This window comes from Syngnathus typhle, linkage group LG7, assembly GCF_033458585.1.
Source record: "Syngnathus typhle isolate RoL2023-S1 ecotype Sweden linkage group LG7, RoL_Styp_1.0, whole genome shotgun sequence".
In the NCBI taxonomy this organism is placed as follows: domain Eukaryota; kingdom Metazoa; phylum Chordata; class Actinopteri; order Syngnathiformes; family Syngnathidae; genus Syngnathus; species Syngnathus typhle.
The window spans coordinates 4,682,313-4,698,280 of record NC_083744.1 but is presented as its reverse complement, the minus strand read 5'-3'; the positions used below and the strand labels follow the sequence as shown (position 1 = coordinate 4,698,280).

At 42.7% G+C, this 15,968-nt stretch overlaps 1 protein-coding gene across 3 annotated transcripts in view; it reads left to right on the top strand.

The window, feature by feature from the left end:
* LOC133157551 (early endosome antigen 1-like) overlaps window positions 1-12,037 on the top strand; it is a 61,760-nt gene extending 49,723 nt beyond the window's left edge. For all 3 annotated transcript variants that reach the window (XM_061284176.1, XM_061284175.1, XM_061284174.1), the window contains one exon: window positions 10,864-12,037. In XM_061284176.1, coding sequence (XP_061140160.1) covers window positions 10,864-10,986 — 123 coding nt within the window. In that variant the 3' untranslated portion in view covers window positions 10,987-12,037. The remainder of the gene's footprint in view (window positions 1-10,863) is intronic.
* The last annotated feature ends 3,931 nt before the right edge of the window (window positions 12,038-15,968 follow it).

Sequence of the window (15,968 nt, the reverse complement as noted above, 5' to 3'; positions counted from 1 at the left end):
GAATTTCAAATTTCGAATTTTTGGTAAGTGGGAAATTGTGGAATAGGTAGGCAAAAGATGTACAGTTGAAAGTTGGAACGGGTTGAATCAGTTAAAAAATGTAGAAGTTAGAGCAAATGTTGAATCCCCATAGAGAATGAATGGGAAAATAAGAAAAAGCAATTGCGCCAAAATCTTTCTAAATTTGGAACAAAACAAAAAAAACGGCCTCAGGAGGTTCACTTTTGGGATAAAAATGTTGAAACGGGTTAAATCGGACAATAAACGAAGACGTTAGCGCAAATGTAGCTATTTGGGGCACTTAGTGTTGAAATAAGGTCACTTCCGGCTTGATTCGGGTCATTTCCGGTCTAATTTGGGTCACTTCCGGTTTATTTGGGTCACTTCCGGTTTAAAACAGGCCACTTCCGGTTTAGCTGAGGTCACTTCCGGTTTATTTGGGGTCACTTCCGGTCTAAAAAGGTCACTTCCGGTTCATTTGTGGTCACTTCCGGTTTGATTTGGGGTCACTTCCGGTTTACCAGAGGTCACTTCCGGTCTATTTGGGGTCACTTCCGGTCTATTTGGGGTCACTTCCGGTTTATTTGGGTCACTTCCGGTTCGTCTGAGGTCACTTCCGGTTTATAAGGGGTCATTTCCGGTCTAAAAAGGTCACTTCCGGTACATTTGGGGTCACTTCCGGTTTGATTTGGGGTCACTTCCGGTTTACCTGAGGTCACTTCCGGTCTATTTGGGGTCACTTCCGGTTTAATTTGGGTCACTTCCGGTTCGTCTGAGGTCACTTCCGGTTTATTAGGGGTCATTTCCGGTCTAAAAAGGTCACTTCCGGTACATTTGGGGTCACTTCCGGTTTGATTTGGGGTCACTTCCGGTTTACCTGAGGTCACTTCCGGTCTATTTGGGGTCACTTTCGGTTTGATTTGGGCCACTTCCGGTTCATTCTGGGTTCATTGGTGGCACTTCAGGGTCATCCAAGATGGCCGCCACACTGGAATTGGGGGTCAAGGGTTGAATTGTGTAAGCATAGTGGAAGTGGGGGTGAATGGGAGTGAATGTGGGAAGAATAAGGTGAATTAAGTGAATAAATTTGGAATGGGTTGAATCTGTTGAAAAATGTAGAAATGAGAAGGGAAAAAGGAATTGGGTGTGAATTTCAAAATAAAAGATGTGAAGTTTTTGGTAAGTGGGAAGTTGTGGAATAGGTAGAAAAATGATGAACAGTTGAAAGTTGGAATGGGTTGAATCGGTTGAAAAATGTAGAAATGAGAAGGAGAAACGGAAATATTGGAGAATTGGGTGTGAATTTCAAAATAAAAGATGTGAAGTTTTTGGTAAGTGGGAAGTTGTGGAATAGGTAGAAAAATGATGAACAGTTGAAAGTTGGAATGGGTTGAATCGGTTGAAAAATGTAGAAATGAGAAGGGAAAAGGAATTGGGTGTGAATTTCAAAATAAAAGATGTGAAGCTTTTGGTAAGTGGGAAGTTGTGGAATCAGTAGAAAAATAATGAACAGTTGAAAGTTGGAATGGGTTGAATCGGTTGAAAAATGTAGAAATTAGAGTAGAAAAACGAAATTTTAGAGAATTTTGGTTGAATTTCAAAATAAAAGATGTGAAGTTTTTGGTAAGTGGGACGTTGTGGAATAGGTAGGCAAAAGATGAACAGTTGAAAGTTGGAACGAGTTGAATCGGTTGAAAAATGTAGAAGTTAGAGGTGAAAAACGAAATTTTGTGAAAATTTGTCGGAATTTTTAACGTGAAAACGTGAAATTTTCGAATTTGGGAATTTTGGGAATGTCGAGAATCCTTCCGAATGTGATTAGAATGTGCTGAATGATGTGAATTTCAAATTGGAACGACGTAAATGTGAAATGTCGAATGTGCCATTAAGAATGAATGGGGAAAAATTTGTCGGAATTTTGGGAATTTTGCGGAATCGGAAAATTTTCGGAACGAGCAAAATACAAGCGCTCGTCGCGTGAATATTTGGAATACGTGAAAAGTGGAATGGAGTGAATCGGATGAATTATGTGGAAGATGAAACGTGTCAAAAAAGTGTGGAGAAACGTAGAGAATAATAATAATAACTAGAATTGCAATTTCGGAAGAAATTGCGTGTGAAGGCGAAGGCAGATGTTAAGTTACAAACGTTAAGCGTTAAAAATGATGAGCGGGAAGAATACAAAGGGAAAATAGATAATTGTGAAATAAATGGGAAAATGTTACAAATACATGTTACAAAAAGGTACAAATGATAAGCGTTAAAAATGAAACGTTACAAATGTTACAAAAAAGGTACAAATGATAAGCGTTGAAAATGATAAGGGGGAAGAATAAAGAGTAAAATAATTTATGACTCCCAATGTGGGAATCGAACCCACTACAGGAAACTGGCTCGGGTTGACATTTCCATTGTGTTTCCGACTGAGCTAACGAGGATCCTTCCTTCTTGCTGGTTGAATTTGGTTAATGTAATGAATGTGTTTGTTGAATGCAAATGCGTAATCAAAGTGGTGGAAATTGCTTAATGTAATGAATGTTGAATGCGAATGACAAAAGTTACAAATGATAACCGTTGAAAATGATAACCGGGAAGGATAAAGAGTAAAATAAATAATGACGCCCAATGTGGGAATCGAACTGACGCGGGTTTTGATACCACTCGGGAATGATGCTCGTGTACTGGAATCACTTGTGTTTCCCACGAGCTAATTGAGTCCCTTACTATGTCGTGGTTGCAATTGGTTAATGTAATGAATGTGTTTGTTGAATGCGAATACGTAATCAAAGTGGTGGAAATTGCTTAATGTAATGAATGTTGAATGCGAATGTTAGTTTTAAATGATAAGCGTTGAAAATGATAAGCGGGAAGAATAAAGAGTAAAATAATTAATGACGCCCAATGTGGGAATCGAACCCACTACAGGAAACTGGCTCGGGTTGACATTGCCATTAAGAATGAATGGGGAAATAAAAGGCACAAATTTGCTAATTACTTAAAAACGGTAAATGTTATGAACGCGAAAAATACTGGCAAGCGTGCCATGAATCTTTGGAACGTGTGAAAGGTTGAACGAGGTGAATCGGTTGAAGCATGTGGGAGTAGTTAGATGTCAAAAAAGTGGGAGGAATAAGTTGTTTAATAATAAAGTACAATATCAATGTGTGAAGGCCTTCGCCTTCACACAATAATAATAGAGAATGGTGTAGAATAACATATGTGTGAAGGCCTTCGCCTTCACACAATAACTAGAATTTTGCAATTTCTGGAGAAATTGCGTGTGAAGGCGAAATGTATGAATAACTTCTTCGGGGAATGCTGCCGAACGATGTTGAAACGTGTTGAATTACTTGAGAAATGTAGAATATTTGGAGAATTTGTGGCGAATTTCAAAATAAAAGATGTGAAGTTTTTGGTAAGTGGGAAGTTGTGGAATAGGTCGAAAAATGATGAACAGTTGAAAGTTGGAATGGGTTGAATCGGTTGAAAAATGTAGAAATGAGAAGGGAAAAAGGAATTGGGTGTGAATTTCAAAATAAAAGATGTGAAGGTTTTGGGAAGTTGTGGAATAGGTCGAAAAATGATGAACAGTTGAAAGTTGGAATGGGTTGAATCGGTTGAAAAATGTAGAAATGAGAAGGGAAAAGGGAATTGGGTGTGAATTTCAAAATAAAAGATGTGAAGTTTTTGGTAAGTGGGAAGTTGTGGAATAGGTAGAAAAATGATGAACAGTTGAAAGTTGGAATGGGTTGAATCGGTTGAAAAATGTAGAAATGAGAAGGGAAAAGTGAATTGGGTGTGAATTTCAAAATAAAAGATGTGAAGTTTTTGGTAAGTGGGAAGTTGTGGAATAGGTAGAAAAATGATGAACAGTTGAAAGTTGGAATGGGTTGAATCGGTTGAAAAATGTAGAAATGAGAAGGGAAAAGGAAATTGAGTGTGAATTTCAAAATAAAAGATGTGAAGTTTTTGGTAAGTGGGAAGTTGTGGAATAGGTAGAAAAATGATGAACAGTTGAAAGTTGGAATGGGTTGAATCGGTTGAAAAATGTAGAAATTAGAGTACAAAAACGGAATTTGAGAGAATTTTGGTTGAATTTCAAAATAAAAGATGTGAAGTTTTTGGTAAGTGGGAAGTTGTGGAATAGGTAGAAAAATGATGAACAGTTGAAAGTTGGAATGGGTTGAATCGGTTGAAAAATGTAGAAATGAGAAGGGAAAAGGAAATTGGGTGTGAATTTCAAAATAAAAGATGTGAAGTTTTTGGTAAGTGGGAAGTTGTGGAATAGGTAGAAAAATGATGAACAGTTGAAAGTTGGAATGGGTTGAATCGGTTGAAAAATGTAGAAATGAGAAGGGAAAAGGGAATTGGGTGTGAATTTCAAAATAAAAGATGTGAAGTTTTTGGTAAATGGGAAGTTGTGGAATAGGTCGAAAAATGATGAACAGTTGAAAGTTGGAATGGGTTGAATCGGTTGAAAAATGTAGAAATGAGAAGGGAAAGGGAATTGGGTGTGAATTTCAAAATAAAAGATGTGAAGCTTTTGGTAAGTGGGAAGTTGTGGAATCGGTAGAAAAATAATGAACAGTTGAAAGTTGGAATGGGTTGAATCGGTTGAAAAATGTAGAAATTAGAGTAGAAAAACGAAATTTTAGAGAATTTTGGTTGAATTTCAAAATAAAAGATGTGAAGTTTTTGGTAAGTGGGACGTTGTGGAATAGGTAGGCAAAGGATGAACAGTTGAAAGTTTGAACGAGTTGAATCGGTTGAAAAATGTAGAAGTTAGAGGTGAAAAACGAAATTTTGTGAAAATTTGTCGGAATTTTTAACGTGAAAACTTGAAATTTTCGAATTTGGGAATTTTGGGAATGTCGAGAATCCTTCCGAATGTGATTAGAATGTGTTGAATGATGTGAATTTGAAATTGGAACGACGTAAATGTGAAATGTAGAATGTGCCATTAAGAATGAATGGGGAAAAATTTGTCGGAATTTTGGGAATTTTGCGGAATCGGTAAATTTTCGGAATGAGAAAAATGGAAGCGCTCGTCGCGTGAATATTTGGAATACGTGAAAAGTGGAATGGAGTGAATCGGATGAATTATGTGGAAGATGAAACGTGTCGAAAAAGTGTGGAGAATAAAATAGAAGAATAATAATAATAATAACTAGAATTTTGCAATTTCTGGAGAAATTGCGTGTGAAGGCGAAATGTATGAATAACTTTTTCGGGGAATGCTGCCGAACGATGTTGAAACGTGTTGAATTACTTGAGAAATGTAGAATATTTGGAGAATTTGTGGTGAATTTCAAAATTGAAAGTTTGGAATATTTGGTAAGTGGGAAGTTGTGGAATAGGTAGGCAAAAGATGAACAGCTGAAAGTTGGAATGGGTTGAAAAATGTAGAAATTAGAGTAAAAAACGAAATTTGGGAGAATTTGGTTGAATTTCAAATTTCGAATTTTTGGTAAGTGGGAAATTGTGGAATAGGTAGGCAAAAGATGTACAGTTGAAAGTTGGAACGGGTTGAATCAGTTAAAAAATGTAGAAGTTAGAGCAAATGTTGAATCCCCATAGAGAATGAATGGGAAAATAAGAAAAAGCAATTGCGCCAAAATCTTTCTAAATTTGGAACAAAACAAAAAAAACGGCCTCAGGAGGTTCACTTTTGGGATAAAAATGTTGAAACGGGTTAAATCGGACAATAAACGAAGACGTTAGCGCAAATGTAGCTATTTGGGGCACTTAGTGTTGAAATAAGGTCACTTCCGGCTTGATTCGGGTCATTTCCGGTCTAATTTGGGTCACTTCCGGTTTATTTGGGTCACTTCCGGTTTAAAACAGGCCACTTCCGGTTTAGCTGAGGTCACTTCCGGTTTATTTGGGGTCACTTCCGGTCTAAAAAGGTCACTTCCGGTTCATTTGTGGTCACTTCCGGTTTGATTTGGGGTCACTTCCGGTTTACCAGAGGTCACTTCCGGTCTATTTGGGGTCACTTCCGGTCTATTTGGGGTCACTTCCGGTTTATTTGGGTCACTTCCGGTTCGTCTGAGGTCACTTCCGGTTTATTTGGGGTCACTTCCGGTCTAAAAAGGTCACTTCCGGTTCATTTGTGGTCACTTCCGGTTTGATTTGGGGTCACTTCCGGTTTACCAGAGGTCACTTCCGGTCTATTTGGGGTCACTTCCGGTCTATTTGGGGTCACTTCCGGTTTATTTGGGTCACTTCCGGTTCGTCTGAGGTCACTTCCGGTTTATAAGGGGTCATTTCCGGTCTAAAAAGGTCACTTCCGGTACATTTGGGGTCACTTCCGGTTTGATTTGGGGTCACTTCCGGTTTACCTGAGGTCACTTCCGGTCTATTTGGGGTCACTTCCGGTTTAATTTGGGTCACTTCCGGTTCGTCTGAGGTCACTTCCGGTTTATAAGGGGTCATTTCCGGTCTAAAAAGGTCACTTCCGGTACATTTGGGGTCACTTCCGGTTTGATTTGGGGTCACTTCCGGTTTACCTGAGGTCACTTCCGGTCTATTTGGGGTCACTTCCGGTTTAATTTGGGTCACTTCCGGTTCGTCTGAGGTCACTTCCGGTTTATTAGGGGTCATTTCCGGTCTAAAAAGGTCACTTCCGGTACATTTGGGGTCACTTCCGGTTTGATTTGGGGTCACTTCCGGTTTACCTGAGGTCACTTCCGGTCTATTTGGGGTCACTTTCGGTTTGATTTGGGCCACTTCCGGTTCATTCTGGGTTCATTGGTGGCACTTCAGGGTCATCCAAGATGGCCGCCACACTGGAATTGGGGGTCAAGGGTTGAATTGTGTAAGCATAGTGGAAGTGGGGGTGAATGGGAGTGAATGTGGGAAGAATAAGGTGAATTAAGTGAATAAATTTGGAATGGGTTGAATCTGTTGAAAAATGTAGAAATGAGAAGGGAAAAAGGAATTGGGTGTGAATTTCAAAATAAAAGATGTGAAGTTTTTGGTAAGTGGGAAGTTGTGGAATAGGTAGAAAAATGATGAACAGTTGAAAGTTGGAATGGGTTGAATCGGTTGAAAAATGTAGAAATGAGAAGGAGAAACGGAAATATTGGAGAATTGGGTGTGAATTTCAAAATAAAAGATGTGAAGTTTTTGGTAAGTGGGAAGTTGTGGAATAGGTAGAAAAATGATGAACAGTTGAAAGTTGGAATGGGTTGAATCGGTTGAAAAATGTAGAAATGAGAAGGGAAAAGGAATTGGGTGTGAATTTCAAAATAAAAGATGTGAAGCTTTTGGTAAGTGGGAAGTTGTGGAATCAGTAGAAAAATAATGAACAGTTGAAAGTTGGAATGGGTTGAATCGGTTGAAAAATGTAGAAATTAGAGTAGAAAAACGAAATTTTAGAGAATTTTGGTTGAATTTCAAAATAAAAGATGTGAAGTTTTTGGTAAGTGGGACGTTGTGGAATAGGTAGGCAAAAGATGAACAGTTGAAAGTTGGAACGAGTTGAATCGGTTGAAAAATGTAGAAGTTAGAGGTGAAAAACGAAATTTTGTGAAAATTTGTCGGAATTTTTAACGTGAAAACGTGAAATTTTCGAATTTGGGAATTTTGGGAATGTCGAGAATCCTTCCGAATGTGATTAGAATGTGCTGAATGATGTGAATTTCAAATTGGAACGACGTAAATGTGAAATGTCGAATGTGCCATTAAGAATGAATGGGGAAAAATTTGTCGGAATTTTGGGAATTTTGCGGAATCGGAAAATTTTCGGAACGAGCAAAATACAAGCGCTCGTCGCGTGAATATTTGGAATACGTGAAAAGTGGAATGGAGTGAATCGGATGAATTATGTGGAAGATGAAACGTGTCAAAAAAGTGTGGAGAAACGTAGAGAATAATAATAACTAGAATTTTGCAATTTCTGGAGAAATTGCGTGTGAAGGCGAAATGTATGAATAACTTTTTCGGGGAATGCTGCCGAACGATGTTGAAACGTGTTGAATTACTTGAGAAATGTAGAATATTTGGAGAATTTGTGGTGAATTTCAAAATTGAAAGTTTGGAATATTTGGTAAGTGGGAAGTTGTGGAATAGGTAGGCAAAAGATGAACAGTTGAAAGTTGGAATGGGTTGAATCGGTAGAAAAATGTAGAAGTTAGAGTAGAAAAACGAAATTTTGGAGAATTTGGTTGAATTTTAAATTTGGAATTGTTGGTAAGTGGGAAGTTGTGGAATAGGTAGGCAAAAGATGAACAGTTGAAAGTTGGAACGGGTTGAATCAGTTAAAAAATGTAGAAGTTAGAGCAAATGTTGAATCCCCATAGAGAATGAATGGGAAAATAAAAAAAAGCAATTGCGCCAAAATCTTTCTAAATTTGGAACAAAACCAAAAAAAACGGCCTCAGGAGGTTCACTTTTGGGGTAAAAATGTTGAAACGGGTTAAATCGGACAAAAAACGAAGACGTTAGCGCAAATGTAGCTATTTGGGGCACTTTGTGTTGAAATAAGGTCACTTCTGGCTTGATTCGGGTCATTTCCGGTCTAATTTGGGTCACTTCCGGTTTATTTGGGTCACTTCCGGTTTAAAACAGGTCACTTCCGGTTTAGCTGAGGTCACTTCCGGTTTATTAGGGGTCATTTCCGGTCTAAAAAGGTCACTTCCGGTTCATTTGGGGTCACTTCCGGTTTGATTTGGGGTCACTTCCGGTTTACCAGAGGTCACTTCCGGTCTATTTGGGGTCACTTCCGGTCTATTTGGGGTCACTTCCGGTTTATTTGGGTCACTTCCGGTTTAATTTGGGTCACTTCCGGTTCGTCTGAGGTCACTTCCGGTTTATTAGGGGTCATTTCCGGTCTAAAAAGGTCACTTCCGGTACATTTGGGGTCACTTCCGGTTTGATTTGGGATCACTTCCGGTTTACCTGAGGTCACTTCCGGTCTACTTGGGGTCACTTTCGGTTTGATCTGGGGCACTTCCGGTTCATTTTGGGTTCATTGGGGGCACTTGAGGGTCAATCCAAGATGGCCGCCACACTGGAATTGGGGGTCAAGGGTTGAATGTGTAGGCGTAGTGGAAGTGGGGGTGAATGGGAGTGAATGTGGGAAGCATAAGGTGAATGCATTTGGAATGGGTTGAATCGGTTGAAAAATGTAGAAATTAGAGTGGAATAACGGAATTTGAGAGAATTTTGGTTGAATTTCAAATTTGAGAATTTGGAATTTTTGGTAAGTGGGAAGTTGTGGAATAGGTAGGCAAAAGATGAACAGTTGAAAGTTGGAATGGGTTGAATCGGTTGAAAAATGTAGAAGTTAGAGGTGAAACACGAAATTTTGTGAAATGTGGAATGTGCCATTAAGAATGGATGGGGAAAAATTTGTCGGAATTTTGGGAATCTTGCGGAATCGGAAAATTTTCGGAATGAGAAAAATACAAGCGCTCATGTCGTGAATATTTGGAATACGTGAAAAGTGGAATGGAGTGAATCGGATGAATTTTGTGGAAGAAGAAGCGGGACAAAAAAGTGGCGGGAATAAAATAGAATAATAATAATAATAATAATAATAATAATAATAAAGTAAATGGAGTAGAATAACATATGTGTGAAGGCCTTCGCCTTCACACAATAATAATAATAGAGAATGGTGTAGAATAACATATGTGTGAAGGCCTTCGCCTTCACACAATAATAGAGAATGGTGTAGAATAACATATGTGTGAAGGCCTTCGCCTTCACACAATAATAATAGAGAATGGTGTAGAATAACATATGTGTGAAGGCCTTCGCCTTCACACAATAATAATAAAGTGAATGGAGTAGAATAACATATGTGTGAAGGCCTTCGCCTTCACACAATAATAGAGAATGGTGTAGAATAACATATGTGTGAAGGCCTTCGCCTTCACACAATAAAGTAAATGGAGTAGAATAACATATGTGTGAAGGCCTTCGCCTTCACACAATAAAGTAAATGGAGTAGAATAACATATGTGTGAAGGCCTTCGCCTTCACACAATAATAATAATAAAGTAAATGGAGTAGAATAACATATGTGTGAAGGCCTTCGCCTTCACACAATAATAAAGTAAATGGAGTAGAATAACATATGTGTGAAGGCCTTCGCCTTCACACAATAATAGAGAATGGTGTAGAATAACATATGTGTGAAGGCCTTCGCCTTCACACAATAATAGAGAATGGTGTAGAATAACATATGTGTGAAGGCCTTCGCCTTCACACAATAATAATAATAATAGAGAATGGTGTAGAATAACATATGTGTGAAGGCCTTCGCCTTCACACAATAATAGAGAATGGTGTAGAATAACATATGTGTGAAGGCCTTCGCCTTCACACAATAATAATAGAGAATGGTGTAGAATAACATATGTGTGAAGGCCTTCGCCTTCACACAATAATAGAGAATGGTGTAGAATAACATATGTGTGAAGGCCTTCGCCTTCACACAATAATAGAGAATGGTGTAGAATAACATATGTGTGAAGGCCTTCGCCTTCACACAATAATAGAGAATGGTGTAGAATAACATATGTGTGAAGGCCTTCGCCTTCACACAATAAGAGGAGCAAAACGGAGCCAGCAAGCATAGCGCAAAAGTAAAAAACATCATAACATCACCACTCTGATAGATGTTAATTAAAACATGTTAATTTCTGTGGTTTTAATTGTAGTTTTAGGTGTACTCCATCATTCTGAGGAATAAGTATTTTTGATTCTCATGTCATGAGTAATTGAAAATATTCGCCACAGCTGGCATCCTAATGCACATTGTACGCCTCCGCAAACTTCAACCACAAAAATAAACTTGCCGTTATATGAACATTTTCACCCTCTTATTTTGTGTGCATTGTCATTTTCTTGCAGCATCACTGCAGACAGTGCGGAAAGATTTTCTGCGCCGAGTGTTCGTCAAGGAAGGCCTTGATGCCGTTCTCCACAAAACCCGTGCGGGTTTGCGAGACGTGTTTTGAGGAGCTGCAAGGCTGAGTCAACTCTCAAGGCAAAAACATGGGATTTCATGAATCGGTTCATTTTTGTGCAGCTTTTGACACCTCTGATGGCTGATCAGTTACTGCATGTTGCCTTTGTGTGGCAGCCCATTTGTGTGTGCGTGCGCACGTTTATCTGTTGACATTGTTGTATATGATGACCAAAGAATGTGAGGAGAGGAAAAACTCAAGTTTCATGTTTCAGTTAAATCATCTTGTCAAGTTCAGTTCTTAACACAGCACTGCACGCCGTGGCTGACATTCTTTTATCGTGCCACATTTCTATTGTGCGTGTTAATGTCTTTAAAAGAGGTGGTGCTTGTTTTTTTTCATGTTCTTTTGTTTGCGAGTGTGGGTTAAGTGTCAGGATGCACATTGCACGACCTGCAGACTTTAATGCTCAATTTATGTCTCGCGCTTGTAAGAATTGAAATCTTTATTTAAGTTATGACTCCACTTGTCAATCATTCGTTAGTTCTTTTAAGCACTGAAGCAGGCTGCAAAAACGTATTACAAAAAATGTATATTTTGGCATCACGCTCCAACTTAGAATATTTCACAACCGGTTCCTTTTTGTCTACCTCAAATGGGTAGGGGAAGGGGAGCTTTATGTCAACCTTCAAGACGTCATGTCATATAGACTGCAGTACCTAATCCTATTCATAGCTCCCTTTCTCATTGTAGTGCTACTACAAGAGTCAGCATTTCTGTCCCTGAAAGGAAACGTCAAATTGAGCTGGTGCAGTATTAGTATTTTTTTTTAACCAAGCACCACCACAGACTTGTAGATTAGACACTCTGTCATTCTTTTCGTTCTTCCAGTCTGCTGTCAAACATGTTAAGCAGCAAAACAATGTCTCGTGGTATGAAGGGTTTGATTTGATGGTTGTGGGTGAAGGTTTATGCCTTCACGCACTGTTACCTTTGTTTAGGTGGGCCAACATGTATTAAATAGTGATAAGAAATATTTTGTAATGCACACTCACTTGAATCAGTTCATTTTCTAATTCCTGGCAATGAAAAACGTAAATAAAACATTCATAATTCTGTCATGTTTCCACTCTGAATTCTTACATTGTGTTAGGAACGTCGTATAGTGTACATATTTTTTAACCTAAGATATTTTTCCCACATGAGGTAATTCCATAGTACACAAAGAAGTGGGAAGAGACATGTTTTATAACTCCCACCATTAACATGGTTTATACCTTGCACAACTCATTTGGGAGGGAAAAAGAGCGCACACCCACTTACTTTGTACAAAAGACATTGAGGTAAACTGAGAAGCATTCCTATTCATCCACACCAAGAATAATGACAAATTTACCAGGAATTGATCTGGTACTCATTGTTGTAAATCTGAATATTTTTCTGTTTTCACTGTCTTTGTAGTTGTATCATTGTTTTTCTTATACGTTAGCACTTTGTTGAAACAAACTGGTTGCATAAAGTTGTATTGTAAAATAAAGTCAATTATTAAATTCCATCCATCCATCCATCCATCCATCCATCCATCCATCCATCTTCTTCCGCTTATCCGGGGTCGGGTCGCGGAGGCAGCAGCTTCAGGAGGGACTCCCAGACTTCCCTCTCCCCAGCCACTTCATCTAACTCATCCCGGGGGATCCCAAGGCGTTCCCAGGCCAGCTGAGAGACATAGTCTCTCCAGCGCGTCCTGGGTCGTCCCCGGGGTCTCCTACCGGTGGGACATGCCCGGAACACCTCCCCAGGGAGGCGTCCAGGAGGCATCCTGATGAGATGCCCGAGCCACCTCATCTGGCTCCTCTCAACGTGGAGGAGTAGCGACTCTACTCCGAGTCTCTCCCGGATGACCGAAATTCTCACCCTATCTCTAAGGGAGAGCCCGGTCATCCTGCGGAGAAAACTCATTTCGGCCGCTTGTATCCGGGATCTCGTTCTTTCGGTCACGACCCATAGCTCGTGACCATAGGTGAGGGTAGGAGCGTAAATCGACCGCTAAATTGAGAGCTTTGCCTTTTGGCTCAGTTCTCTCTTTACCACGACGGATCGGTACAGAGTCCGCATTACTGCCGACGCTGCACTGATCCGCCTGTCGATCTCGCGCTCCATCCTCCCCTCACTCGTGAACAAGACCCCAAGATACTTAAACTCCTCCACTTGGGGCAGGATCTCATCCCCGATCCGGAGAGGGCATTCCACCCTTTTTCGATCGAGGACCATGGACTCGGATTTGGAGGTGCTGACCCTCATCCCAACCGCTTCGCACTCGGCTGCAAACCGCTCCAGTGAGAGCTGGAGATCACAGCCTGAAGAAGCCAACAGCACCACGTCGTCTGCAAAAAGCAGAGACGCGATGCTGAGGTCCCCAAACCGGACACCCTCAACGGCTCGGCTGCGCCTAGAAATTCTGTCCATAAAAATTATAAACAGAATCGGTGACAAAGGGCAGCCTTGGCGGAGTCCAACCCTCACTGGGAACGAATCCGACTTACTCCCGGAAATGCGGACCAAACTCTGGCATCGGTGATACAGGGACCGAACCGCCCTTATCAGTTGGCTCGGTACCCCGTACTCCCGAAGCACCCCCCACAGGACCTCCCGAGGGACACGGTCGAACGCCTTCTCCAAGTCCACAAAACACATGTGGACTGGTTGGGCGAACTCCCATGCACCCTCGAGGATCCTGCTGAGGGTGAAGAGCTGGTCCACTGTTCCACGGCCAGGACGAAAGCCACACTGTTCCTCCTGAATCCGAGGTTCGACCTCCCGACGGACCCTCCTCTCCAGCACCCCTGAATAGACCTTACCAGGGAGGCTGAGGAGTGTAATTCCCCTGTAATTGGAACACACCATCCGGTCCCCCTTCTTAAAGAGGGGAACCACCACCCCAGTCTGCCAATCCAGAGGCACTGTCCCCAATGTCCACGCGATGCTGTAGAGACGTGTCAGCCATGACAGCCCCACAGCATCCAGAGCCCTTAAGAAATCCGGGCGGATCTCATCCACCCCCGGGGCCTTGCCACCGAGGAGTTTTTTAACTACCTTAGTGACTTCAACCCCAGAGATTGGAGAGTCCGCCTCAGAGTCCCCAGGCCCTGCCTCCACAATGGAAGGCGTGTCGGTGGAATTGAGGAGGTCTTCGAAGTATTCTCCCCACCGACACACGACGTCCCGAGTCGAGGTCAGCAGCACGCCATCTCCACTGTAAACAGTGTTGACGTTGCACTGCTTCCCCCTCCTGAGACGCCGGATGGTGGACCAGAATTTCCTCGAAGCCGTCCGGAAGTCATTCTCCATGGCCTCGCCAAACTCCTCCCACGCCCGGGTTTTTGCCTCAGCAACCGCCGAAGCCGCGTTCCGCTTGGCCATCCGGTACCTGTCAGCTGCCTCGGGAGTCCCGCAGGCCAAAACGGCCCGATAGGACTCCTTCTTCAGCTTGACGGCATCCCTTACCGCCGGTGTCCACCAGCGGGTTCGGGGATTGCCGCCACGACAGGCACCAATGACCTTACGGCCACAGCTCCGGTCGGCCGCCTCAACAATGGAGGCGCGGAACAAGGTCCTCTCGGACTCAATGTCCCCCGCCTCCCCCGGGACGTGGGAAAAGTTCTGCCGGAGGTGGGAGTTGAAGCTCTTCCTGACAGGGGATTCCGCCAGACGTTCCCAGCAGACCCTCACAGAACGTTTGGGTCTGCCAGGTCGGACCGGCATCTTCCCCCACCATCGGAGCCAACCCACCACCAGGTGGTGATCAGTTGACAGCTCCGCCCCTCTCTTCGCCCGAGTGTCCAAAACATGCGGCCGCAAATCCGATGACACGACTACAAAGTCGATCATCGAACTGCGGCCTAGGGTGTCCTGGTGCCAAGTGCACACATGGACACCCTTATGTTTGAACATGGTGTTCATTATAGAAAATCCGTGTCGAGCACAGAAGTCCAATAATAGAACACCGCTCGGGTTCAGATCGGGGGGGCCGTTCCTCCCAATCACGCCCTTCCAGGTCTCACTGTCATTGCCCACGTGAGCATTGAAGTCACCCAGTAGAACGATGGAGTCCCCAGAAGGAGCGCTCTCCAGCACCTCCTCCAGGGACTCCAAAAAGGGTGGGTACTCTGAACTGCCGTTTGGTGCATAGACACAAACAACAGTCAGGACCCGTCCCCCCACCCGAAGGCGGAGGGAGGCTACCCTCTCGTTCACCGGGGTGAACCCCAATGTGCAGGCGCCCAGCCGGGGGGCAATAAGTATACCCACACCTGCTCGACGCCTCTCACCGTGGGCAACTCCAGAGTGGAAGAGAGTCCAGCCCCTCTCGAGAGGGCTTGTACCGGAACCCAAACTGTGCGTGGAGGCAAGTCCGACTATATCTAGTCGGAACTTTTCTGCCTCGCACACCAGCTCGGGTTCCTTTCCAGCCAGAGAGGTGACATTCCATGTCCCAAGAGCCAGCTTCTGCAGCCGGGGATCAGACCGCCAAGGTCCCTGCCTTTGGCCGCCGCCCAGCTTGCAATGCACCCGACCCCTTTGGCCCCTCCCACAGGTGGTGAGCCCATGGGAAGGGGAACCCATGTTTCTTTTTCGGGCTGGCCCCTTCCATGGGGCCCGGCCACCAGACGCTCGCCTTCGAGCCCCGCCTCCAGGCCTGGCTCCAGAGGGGGGCCCCGGTGACCCGCGTCCGGGCGAGGGAAAACGTGGTTCAATAATTGTTTGCATCATAAGGGGTAATGTGAGCCGTGCTTTGTCTGGCCCCTCACCTAGGACCCGTTTGCCATGGGCATGAAGCCCCAGACAACATGGCTCCTAGGATCATAGGGGCACGCAAACCCCTCCACCACGATAAGGTGACGACTCACGGAGGGGAAATTATTAAATTAACAAGTTAAGTTAAAAAGTTAAGTAAATTAATGAGTAAATTAGGTCAATTCAAAAACACCCAATGTGATCCCATACCTTTTTATATAAAGAGAAACACTGTACCAAAATGTATTACATGTC